The following is a 13,060-nucleotide window of genomic DNA, read 5'->3' as shown; positions in this document are numbered from 1 at the left end:
TATAAAATGGTATTTTACTACATTTTGAGTATATTATAGTCTTGTATATACAAGAGACATTTTAATCGAATCTTACAAACAATAAAATTTACATTTCAAAAAATTAAAGATGCTACATATATGCAGAACACTAATATTTCACACTTTTCTTAATGACTTAATAGTTTGATTTTTTATAAAATCCATGTTAATTAAAAAGTGAGCCATTGGTACATTTTGAAGTTAACAAAATTATTTCTTATTGATTTCTAATGTATATTATTATTTTGTTTTTTGTCTGTATATAGAATTATATCATCACCTCTTGAATATATCAACATGTTATTACATAAATATATAAAATTATTTATGTATATTAAATTTAAACGACAAAATCGCATCATTTGATCTTTAAGACTATGGTGATGAATAATAAATGGAATATTAAGTGTATTTACATTTTTACATCTATACCTAAAAAAAGACCATAAAATTCCCCATATTGTTATTAGTAATTTTAATAAACCTTAAAATAAATGATTTAACAACACGTTTTTCTCAATATAGAATTTATTGTATCATATCATCCTATAGAAAAACTATTAATGAAGTGCATCATTGACTATGCTTAAGATAAGTATGTTATTTATTTTACACCATTTATTATTTCAATTTTTCTTTTATTTGTTATTAGAAAATAATGGAAAACGTAGTTATTTTATATCATACAAATTTGATACAATATAAAATTCTAGAATTATCTTATATATTTTTGGTTTTGAATATATGTGGTCATATTATCATGCCCCTTTAAACATATTTTATATTATTCATAATACAACATCATAATCACTTTGAATATTATTCAAGTTGTTTTACATATATACATTCGTCATAAATGATGCAATAAATATATATAATTTATTAACACTTCGAAATAAAATATATTAAAATATCATTTAATAGCTCCTTTACGTTACATAATTTTTTTTCTTACACAAGATAGATAATAATTTCTTACATATGTACATTTCTAAATATTCTTGGGGGGCTAATCATTATGAACACTTAAAATATTGTTGTAATTTTTCGACCAATTTAACTTAAAAAAATATTTTTTTTTATCCATTTACTGTTTTTTTTTATATTTCCATAATGTTAAATAAACGTATTTTTTATATAAATAAGTAAATATGTTATTTGTTGAATCTAATGAGAAATTAAGTATTATGGGCATATATTATATGGGAGTATATTTGAATAGGCAAAATGACAGAATATGAATAATATTTTCTATATTATTCTTTTTTTTATATCAACTTCAAAATTATACCATGAAATGGCATCATGTTTCCAGTTAAAGCCCACTTCCTTTTTAAATACAAATGAATACTTATTAAAAATACAAAGACCTAATCATAAAAGGTCAATAACAACATTAGAAAATTCATTTTCATCTTATAGAAATTCGTTGAAACCCTTAAATACTAAAAAAAATGAAGTATATGAATATATAGAGAAATACATTACAAATACCTCATATCCCTGTAATAAAAGTAAAAACGAAATTAAGAATGATCTAGATAAGTTTGTTTCCAATTTCACTTCGAATATAAATGCTTGGGATGAAATAACAATCCATGATGTGAATACTAAAGATATTACAAGTTTAATAAGCATTTTGGGTGCAAAATATAAAAAAGCATATATAGATGTGGATGAAAAAAAAAATAGATTAGGCGACATATATAATTTAAAAGAAATAAAATCACTTTTTCTTTCCTTAGAGTCTATTTCAATTGAGAATATTGACGCAACTGACTTTTTCAAGCATTTAGAAATATACACTATGTTATTAACGTATTGTAAAGATAATTATGTGTCTTTCAGTTTTATTAAAAATGAAATAATAAATAACATGGACAAAATAATAAAATATTCACAGAATTATTTAAATGATGAATGCATATGTAACAAAATGAAAAGTGAATTTATAAATATATATGACCTCATAAAAAACATAAAAAAAAATGATTCTATAAAAATGAATATCATAAATTTCCTTTATATTCTAAGTAATGACGCAATTTTAAATAATAATAGTATATTTTATTTTCTAACAGAAATATTTTCATCATTGAATTTATTAATGAAAGATAATCCACATCTGGTTCATTTCTATGAATATGTAATAAACCCAGATTTTTTCTTTTTGTCCATTTTTTCGTTGTACACTTATAATATAAGTAAGTCTCGTTTCTACTATTTTATGTTATTAATTCATAACCAAATAAATCCCAAAAATAAAAATGAAGGTGATGCAAAATATGATAGTAATTCAAATTATAATGTGTACAGAGAGTATGTCATTAACAACATTTTTGAAAAAGAAAAAATAAAATATGAATCCATTAAAAATGTTATTGAATACGAAAACACTACTAATACAGAAAAACAAAATGATACCAATACGCAAGATATAAACAGCAATGAAAAGGAGGAAAGTATTGTAAATAATAAAACAAATGTATTAGTGAAGGAATATGAGAATAATTTACAATTTAAGGAGTTATATAATAATTTATTTGTACAGCTATTATTGTTTTATGTTTTTTTTTATTTCAGTGATTATTATTTTTGTGTTATATTTTTATTAAGATTTAAACATATTTTAAAAGACAAAGACCAGCATGATCAAAGCTTACAAATTCTTAATTATATGGTGTTTATATTATTACATAATTTATATAACATAAGAGATTATTCTAAAGTAATAATAGTTTTGAATTTGTTTAAAAATAACTTCAGCTCATTTAGTGATCAACATTTAGCATATGCAAAAAAAATTACTAACTCAGTTATAAACAATGTTGCTGAGGACTCCAGTTTTCATAATACATATAAATTACTTTTAGAAATTAATGAACAAATTAAAAATGTAGAGAATGAACGAAAAAATGTAAATACAAATGATACTAGCATTTTATTTACAAAAAATGATGTTGAAAGTAATGGAAATAAAAAAGAAATCGACAAATGTGATAGTGACCACGGTCAAAAAGAAAATGAAGATACTTTTTTTTTTAAACATATAAAAGGTCAAGATGTAAATTCATCAGATTTAACCATCATGAGGGAAAAGTTGAACAGCTATTTAGTTCACTTAATAAAAAACAAAGAATATGATAAGATTGAAAAATTGGAAAAAAGGGATAACTTATATGCAAATAATAAAACATATAGTTTATTTATTAAATCATTTTTATATAACCATAAGTATGATAAAGTGTATAAGGTATATAAAACTATGAAATTAAAAAAGAATATACCTATTAAATATCTAAATGTGAAAAATTTAATAGAAAGCTTTAAAAAATGTGATGTAGACAAAGGGGATATATTAAATGAACTAAGCTTAATCAGTAAATACTATTTAAATTTATATTTTTCAAAAGACTCGTATTTTGTTTTAACTAAAACATTGTTATATAAACACATGTGTGATTATTTAAAGAAAAAATGTGACATGAAATTAATGATTGATATATTTAACATTAATGAACTGTTAAAATATTTTATAAAATTTAAAAGCTTCATAAATATAAAGAAGCTATATTTTCTATTACTAAATCACTCTTACATTAAGACCTACAAAACATACTTGATATTAATCAGATTTTTCAACAATTTAAATTATGAAAATGAAAAGGTAAATGATCACGACGGTGTAAAAATGGAAGAAAATGCCATAAGTGAAGATAAAGGGGTGGAGAAAAATAAAACAGAAAATACAATATTTGAAAAAAATACTATAATTTATAATGATATAATAAATTTAAGAAAAAATGAATTATTTTATTACATATATAAATCAAAGGATTTAAAAAAGAACCCAGACTTGTGTCATCAAATTTATGAAATCGCGAAAAAGGATAAATATGAAATGAGCTTATTTGTCTTAAGTAATTTTATAGCAGAATATATATTGTTTGATTATCCTTCATCATATAATATATTAGAAAATGAATATAGTAATATAAATAATATATTAAACATATTTTTCGAATCAATAAATTTATTTTTTCACAAACAAAATTATAGAATAGCTCTAAATATATCCTTTTTACTATTATTATATTTAAATTACTATGTAACAAAATATGTAAAAAATGATTTAAAATATTCAATGTTTTTAAAAAAAAACATCTTGAACTTTTTTATTGGTAATAATTATGGGATAATTCAAACAAACAAAGATGAAATATATTCATACATACCAAACTTTATATTAAACATTATATCGATGTGTATAAATCACATAAAAAATTCACAAAATATAAAAGAAATAGTATCATCAGACATGTATTATTCATACGATTTTAATAAAAATCTAATTGATTCTGTAAATTACAAAAACATAATATCCATATTTTCTCTTTTAAAAAATAATATTATCTTATCTAATGGAATTATGGAAAAAGATGTGTTTGATAAAAAATTGAATAATAAACGAATGGCAATGCCCAACGAAGAAGTTATAGAAAAAAAAAGAAGCTATTTATATAATGATGTAATTGAAAAAAAATATAATGAAGAAAATTGGATTGGAGAAAATGAATCTTATTCAAATAGTTCTAACAACAGAAATAATGTTGCTAATTTATTTGTTAAGCTAAAATATACAGTTGGGACAAACAAAACAGACAAGGATTCTTTAAAAGATTTTTTATTTACCAAGTTAAAAAATAGTGTAACTAATAAAAACATAGATTTATTAATAAATATATTGAAAGATATATTTTTTACATATAAAAATATAATATATTTAAACTCAAAAGATTTTCTTAATATATATGAAATACTAAATGGAATTTATGACAACGTTTTATCAATAATAACTATAATATTTTTTATGGAAAACACAAATCATTTTACAGAAAATGAATGCACCCTTAATACTTCTAAACAACCGTTACAAGAGAAAGAAAATAATAATAAAATAAATATTAACGAATTTATTAACATGCTAAAATCGAAGAATAAGGAATATTTTGAAAATATACTAACTCAAGGTTTTTTTATAAAGTATTTAAAGAATTATCAAAATTTTATTTATATGTGCATATATTATGACTTAAACAAAAAAAAAGTGCAAAATATCATGACCTTCTTAGAGATGTTAAGAAAGGTTAGCTATATTTATAAAAAAATTATTTATTTTCAAAAGTTTATCATTTTTGTAGAAAATAAATTTCCCTCTTGAATATTCATATGTTGAAAAAATGCTTACACATATAAACAAAAATATGCCTTATATTTTCTTTTATAATATATTCATAATTATTTTATTTTTCTCCGTCTTATAGTGCAACACCACTCCAAATACGGAGCTATTGATGGATGTTTTCTCTCTTTATTTTGAAAAGAAAATGGTAAAAATATAATAAAATGAAAAAAAAGCATGTGCAATTTCTACATAATTTCCTTTCTCATTTGATTTACATTTATATATTTTTAGAATACCCAAATTTTCAAAGAGTTTGAAATTTTATCACCCTCTAGTGTAACCAACTTCGAGATATATTACATCGTTATGAAAACTGCATTTTTTGAAGGTAAAAGAAAAAGGAAAAAAAATACACACTTGTTTACATAACATAGAGGTACATTTATTCTATACATTTTCTATATTTCAATTTAAAAAATGATTGTTATAATTTTTATTTATAGACAACCTCACGATAGCCCTGAAAGTTTTTGACATAGTGATGAACTCGTTTAACTTAAAGAGTATTCCTTTAAATTTTTTTGAATGCATTTTGTTAATCCTTAAAAAGAATAACAAGCATAAAGATTTATATGAAGCTATTGATAAATTACATAGAGAATTAATCAGATTTGAAAAAAATAAACAGTTTGGTAACATACAAGACTTAATAGTTGATATAAAAGGTATTATCAATAAGAAGAAGCGCGAAAAACCATTTTAAACATAAACAAGAATTATTCATTTCTTTGTGTATATCTTTATAACTTTGTTTTGTAATAATTACTATTTTTTATATTTTCTGTTATCTTCTTTTTTAATTTTTACGTAAAATCATCATTACATTTTACCCATTTATATATCTAGGTTGTGTTTTATGTGTTAACTTTTTTTACATCCCTTTTAAGTATCAAATATACTTTTTTTTTTAAAAAAAATTGAAAGATCATTTATATTTTTAAGCGTTTTTACGCGATAATTTGTATCTGCATAAAATTATATTATATAATAACTTCATATATTGTGAATATTTTTTTTAATTAATAGGAAAAAATAATAATAAAAATAAAAATACACACATTAAAAATGATTTACGCATTAGTATAAGTTTCAGACGTTTATTAAATATTACAGAAAAATAATATGTGATATTAATTATTAGAACATACAATATATCCAAAACAAATGTAATGTAAAAATAATGAAATAATTATATTTTTATATGGTATATTTTGTATGCATATGTATAAAAATATATACTAAATTATGTAAGCACATGTATATACATTTTTTTTTTCGTATTTTTCAAGCATACACATAAGCAAAATAAAGTGCCATAAAATAATATTTTAAGAAAGTAAAACATAAAATTGTTAATAGCATACTAATTTTTTTTTTCTATCTCTCTTTTTCTCTCTTTGTTGTTATTTTAATGATATAAATATTTTTCATCGAATTGATAAAGTGTATATAAGAGCTCGATTTTTTTTTTTTTGTTTTACATTTTTTTTCTCATTCCCTTCTTCCAGTTTTCTTAATACATACATTACATCATAATTTATCCCATTTATGATATAAAAGGGAAAATAATAACCCATGAAAAATACAATGTCTGAAATATAGAACAATGCACATAAAACAAATAAAATTAAAAGGTTTCCGGACATATAAAAATGAAACGGTCATTGAGTTTACGAAAGGAATTAATTGCATAGGTAATACATTTTTACTTTATAAATAATTGTAAAATTACAAATACTTTTATTACATCACATATTGAATACTATATTTTCATTTTGAAAATGGATGCAATTATTTGAAAAATGTGTCATACACCCATGTATATATATATAGTAAAAAACACATGTACGTTTTCATTTCATTTTTTTTATAGTTGGGTTCAATGGGTCCGGGAAAAGCAACATTTTGATGGCCATCGAGTTTATATTAAGTGATATGTCAGAGTATAAACAAGTTTTTTTACATGAAGGAATAGGTAATGCAGTTAGAAGTTGCTACGTTGAAATAACTTTTGACAACTCTGAAAAATATTTTAGTATGTTTAAAGAAAATGAAATTAAGATTAAAAAAGTTTTAGAAAATATGAAATGTGAAATATATGTTAATGATAAGAATATAAGTAAAAGTCAATATGTAGAATTGTTAGAAAGTTGCGGTTTGTGTGTTAATAATTTATACAATATAATTAAACAGGGACAAATAATTAAGTTAAGTAATATGAGAGAAGAAGAAATATTAAATTATTTAAAAAGTATATTAGGTGCCAAAATATTCGAAGAAAAAAAAAAAGATGGTCTATCTATGCTAAGAGAATGTGATGCTAAAAAAGAAACTATCCAAAAAGAATTTAATGAAATGAATACAAAATTAGAAAGTTTGCAAGAAGAGTTTCAAAAATTTTTAGAGTATAAAAAACTCGAAAAAGAAAAAGTACATTTAGAATATTTTTTAAACGAAATTAATTATAAAAATATATATGAGGAAACACAAATATTAAAATCAAAATTACAAGAACTAAAAAATAAAACACAAGATGAAGACAATGCTCTAAACTTAAGTAACACAACAAAATCAGAGTATACAGAAAAACTAAATAAAATGAAATTAGAAATTGTTACAATTCAAAACGAATTCGATAGAACAATATCAGAGGAAATACAAAACAAAAGAAATATTATACAGTTAGAAATTTTAATAGATGAAAAGAAAAAAGAAAAATCTTTGAAGGAATCGAAAAATAAAAATCAAATTGAAAACATGAATCAAATTAATGAGTTCATTTTAAGAGTTAACGAAAAGTTACGGACTCTCAAAGATGTTATCACCCTAAAAGAAAAGGAAATTGAAAATAAAAACAACGAAATAAATATGGTAAGATATCTTACACATTTTAAATGAAAAATATAAAAACGTTACAATCGATGTCATATTATTTTCATCAAATCATATATCACCTTAAACATGCTACTATATATATATGTGTGTATGTACTCTTTCCCATTTCAGTTGTTATCGAAAAATATGGCAAAAAATTCGGATGATGCTAATTATTCTCATAATGTCAAACAAATTGAGAAAATGATAAATGATATTAATATGGAGTTATCTGGTTTAGAAAAAGAAGTAATAAAATAGAAAGAGAACCAAATATAAATCATAAAATAGATGCATATCACATTTTTATACCATATTGTTTATTCCATTTTTAGATAATGAAAAATGAAAATTATTTGAAAGAATTGAAAGACGAAGCAAAAAAATTAAATAAAGATGTTAAGGAAAATGAAAATTTATCTGAAAAATACATAACCGAAATAAATGAACTTAACAAGGTAAACATATTTTCCAATTGAATAATATATCCCCATAAATATTACTCATTTGAATGTCTATATCCACATATTTTTTATGGTTAAAATTGTTTTCTTTCTTTTTATACCTTGGACATCACTTTTTTTTATTTTTCCTTAGAAATCAGAAAATTGTGTTGAAGAAAAAAGAAAATGCCAACGAAAGATATCAGAGGGGACATCAAATTTAAACAATATAAAAAGTCAGCTGATTGAAGTAAATGGTAAGAAAACGCGCATCCTATATGTTACTTATTTCTAACGAGTTATGAAAATTAAGATACTTATTCTATGAAAGTACATACACAATATCAATGACCACCTATAAATATCCTTACTGAATTGCATTATTTCATTTTTTTTAATCCCTCAGATAAATACGAAGAAATGGTAAAAAGCTCAAATAAAGAAATTGTTAAAATGGTGGATATAATTTTAAAGGAATCAAATATAAACAAGGACAGCATTTTAGGATTTCTGATAGACAACATTAATGTAATAACCTACCTATTTATGAATATATTTTATATCATTTTGTTTGATGTTTTGAAAAATACAACTTTTTGTCCCATATATATAAACATTTATTTCCCCATTTACCCACTCTTCATTTTCATGCAGGTCGATAAAAATTACACAAAAGCTGTTGACACAATTTTAGAAAGTCATTATTTTACCTTAATCGTTGAAGATATGAAAACAGCCAAACATATAGTAGAATTTATAGAAAAAAAACGCGAAGAAAAAACAAATAAAGAATTTAATTTTAGGGACTTCTTTTTTGGAAAATTAACTATAGTACCATTATTGAATGTAAAAAAATATAATGACTTCGTTTATCCAAACGATAAAAACATTATTCCCTTAATTAACTGTGTAAGTTATAATAGCAAAATATATGAATTTTTGAAAAGCATTTTATTTAAAACGATTATTGTGAAATCTTTGGAATCGTGCCAAAACTATTTGGAGGACAACTACAACTGTGTCAACATCGACGGGGATTATGTAAGTCTCAAAAAGTAGAAAATGAATAAGTAAATAAATAAATATATACATATTTTCACACCTTTATGTACATTTTGTATTCCTTCTCTTCAGCTAAGCAAACACGGCTTTGTATATGGTGGTTACAGTAAAAAAAAATATGGAGTATACACAGTTTATAATAAGTTAAAAGAATTGAGAGAAGAAGAAACAAAAGAAAAAACAAATATTGATAATTTTTCTAATAATATTGAGGAACTAGATGAGGAATTAAGAATTATTTATGACCAGAAATCAACTTTGTTGGCTCAAAAAAATGGATGTTTAACGTCACTTAATTCAATCACAAATAATATACACATAAATGATGATAATATTCGAAAAGCCAATGAAAAAATTAAAAGTTTACAAGAAAAAAAAGAAAGCATTGAGGATTATAAAAATCAATTAAAAATGCAAATATTACAATTACGAAATCATAGTATAAATCCAGATGAATCAAAAAAAGGAGAAAACGATATTACTTCTATAAATGATGAGGTGAAAAAATTAAAAGAAGACCTTAATAAAGTTCGAAATGAATATGATGATTTTAAAAATAAATTGGAGTTGCTATATCAGAAGAGAAATGAGGTACAGCCACTTTCCCCTTTTAACTACAACCAATCCATTATTCACCCTGCTTATTATTCAAATTATCACTGCATTTTTGATTGTTTCACTTTTTTAGAACGACTCAAACATATACATGAAGGACTATGAAGATGCAGACATTGCAGAATATAACAAAGAGTTGAAAGACAAAAAAAAATTAGTAGAAAAGGTAAGTTAATACATAATATTTACATTTTTGTACAAACATAAAAATTAATAAAATGAAATTATTACTATTATTTTATCTCTATTCCCCCTTCTCTGTATATACATATATTTTCAATTCTTAATTCCTATTTTAGATCGACAAAGAGAAGAAACACTATGAAGAAAAAATAAAACAAATAAATGTAAACAAACATAAAGACAATAAAATTGTGAAGTCATAATAATTAAAAGATAAAACACTTATTATTATTTTATATATTTCTTTTCATTAAATTTGCAGAAAGAGATGGAAATTGTGAAATCCAACATTGATAAAATTTTAATAAACGAAAAAAAACATAAAAAAAAAATATTAGACTTATGCCATCAGATGAATCAAACAAATGAGGAACTCAGAATTTTAGAGTAAGCATTACATATTCAATATCCATATTTTACATAAAAAAAATAATATTTTTTAAGCGATACCAAAAATATATGTTTCATAATATCATGTATTTTTTAGGGGAAAAGAAGAAAATATCAGGAAAAAGAAAATTATATTACCTCAAGGCATAAAAAATTTGGAAGAGTATCAAAATTATGATAAACAACAATTGTCTGCAAAGCTTAAATCGATTACACTAGTAAAAAAAGAAATAAAATATACTATATATATATTTCGCACCGTTGCGCTTGGTTGGCTATAAATATTATTTTCCTCTTTTGTAATACTTTAGGAATTAAAACAATATTCAAACATAAACGAAAAAGCAGGAGACAGATTGAATATACTGATGAGTACGTTTGCATTAAATACCGACATCACAAATATCCAAAACATTATTATTACATACACATATATGTACAGAATTTTTATTGATACATTTCTTTACTCATAATATTTTTTTAATAATAGGCGATTTTAATGAACTAAAAAAAAGAAGCGAAGAAATAAATACGTCTTATAAAAATATTAAAGATATGATACAAGTAATTACATAAATTATTATCATCGTTTACATATACACATATAATAATCGATTTATTTATTATTCTACATATATTAGACTATATTATGCTATGTTGTATTATTTTGTTTTTTTTTTCGCAGCATATTGGGAAAAAAAAAGATGAAGCCCTTGAAGCTACATACATAAAAATAAATAAATATTTTTCCGAATATTTTTCACTACTGTTTAAAAATAGAAAAGCTAATTTGGTTAGAAATTAATGAATAAACAAATGATATGCCAACTTATATTTTTCAATTACACATTTTTTGTAATATACATACACACACCCTTTTAATAGATGCTAAAACGAATGAGCGAAAAGGAGTACAAAGAAAGGCTAAACGAAATGAATCAAAAGAAAAGAATAAGGAAAAAATATGTAGACGATGAAGGTATGCAAACATGGAACCGAAATTATTCCACATGCATTTGTTGAATTAGCTGACATAAACACACATTGCCTATTGTATATATATTAATTACTCACGAAATATTCAACAAAATATGTAAAAATAATTTCATTTTTATTTGACAGCATATATCGATAAAATAACGGGAATATCCATAAATATAACTTCAAATGAAGACGAAAAAATGAATTATACAATTCAAGAATTGTCAGGTAATTAAACTGAAAGATAAACCTATGAATACACAAAATGGTTTATCAAAATGAAAAGCAAACATGTTGTTTACCCCAATTTATTTCTGGTTATAATTGTATACATGCTATATATTTTAATTATTCTTTTAGGAGGAGAAAGGAGTATTGTAGCCATTTGCCTATTCTTGTGTTTAAACAAAATTGATAACTTTTCTTTTTTCTTTTTCGATGAAATCGATGCTGCCCTTGATACAGTTCACAGAGACAACCTCTCAATATTGTAAATAAAAAAAATATTAACATTACACCTCATCATACTAATAAACATACGTATGTACATAATATTTTATTTTCTTCGTAACAGGCTAAGAGAGCTAGCTAATAAGGGAACACAATTTATTATTACAACATTTAGGTAAATATTTAAGAATTATACATAAACAACCAATTTACGTATAAATACATACATAAAATATTTCACTTTTTTTTTAAATATAGAAAAGAGCTATTGGAATACTGTGAAAATATGTACATTGTTAAAATCGTAGACAGAGAAAGTTACATAACAAAAGGAACGAAAAAGGAGGCATACGAAATCATTAGCATTGTAATAAGCTATCAACAAAAAACGCATTAAACAAGTGTATGCATGTATGTATGTGTATATAATGATAACCAATATATTGTATATGTACTTATTTTTTTAGGAAGAGAAAAATGCCATTGAAAATTAGGACAGAGTTATGCATTAACTATAATAGGATCCTATTTTTTTAAACATACATTTTTATATATTAAGTTTTTTCACTTTTTTGTTTTTAAAAAAAACGATTTTTTTATATTTTTTACTTTATACGTGTGCATATATAGAACTTAGTTTATTATTTAGGCTTTAATACAATAGTGCATGAATTTTTTATTTTATTTATAACAATATATGAAAAAATCCATTTATTAATTTATATATATTTTTTTTTTAAAACTGTATTGCTATAAAAAAAAAGAAAGCGAAATAAAAAGTAAAAATACAAGAACA

At 22.5% G+C, this 13,060-nt stretch overlaps 2 protein-coding genes across 2 annotated transcripts; both read left to right on the top strand.

The window, feature by feature from the left end:
* Positions 1-1,258: 1,258 nt before the first annotated feature.
* Positions 1,259-5,969, top strand: PCHAS_0725200 (conserved Plasmodium protein, unknown function; the record flags this gene model as incomplete). The annotated part of the gene is made up of 4 exons (XM_016797732.1): positions 1,259-5,167; positions 5,346-5,411; positions 5,498-5,594; positions 5,710-5,969. 4 exons carry the CDS (start codon positions 1,259-1,261, stop codon positions 5,967-5,969), a joined length of 4,332 nt encoding a protein of 1,443 aa, XP_016653658.1.
* Positions 5,970-6,872: 903 nt separating this feature from the next.
* On the top strand, positions 6,873-12,758 carry PCHAS_0725100 (structural maintenance of chromosomes protein 3, putative; the record flags this gene model as incomplete). The annotated part of the gene is made up of 21 exons (XM_016797731.1): positions 6,873-6,960; positions 7,140-8,137; positions 8,273-8,389; positions 8,476-8,598; positions 8,738-8,840; positions 8,990-9,111; positions 9,238-9,624; positions 9,718-10,236; positions 10,334-10,426; positions 10,560-10,607; positions 10,706-10,830; positions 10,931-11,051; positions 11,145-11,205; positions 11,324-11,397; positions 11,519-11,626; positions 11,719-11,812; positions 11,956-12,042; positions 12,175-12,304; positions 12,389-12,439; positions 12,523-12,631; positions 12,732-12,758. 21 exons carry the CDS (start codon positions 6,873-6,875, stop codon positions 12,756-12,758), a joined length of 3,585 nt encoding a protein of 1,194 aa, XP_016653657.1.
* Between the last annotated feature and the right edge of the window lie 302 nt (positions 12,759-13,060).

Source organism: Plasmodium chabaudi (assembly GCF_900002335.3).
Source record: "Plasmodium chabaudi chabaudi strain AS genome assembly, chromosome: 7".
Taxonomy (NCBI): Eukaryota; Apicomplexa; class Aconoidasida; order Haemosporida; family Plasmodiidae; genus Plasmodium; species Plasmodium chabaudi.
The sequence above is the reverse complement of the archived record's forward strand: the minus strand, read 5'-3'. Positions and strand labels throughout refer to the sequence as shown.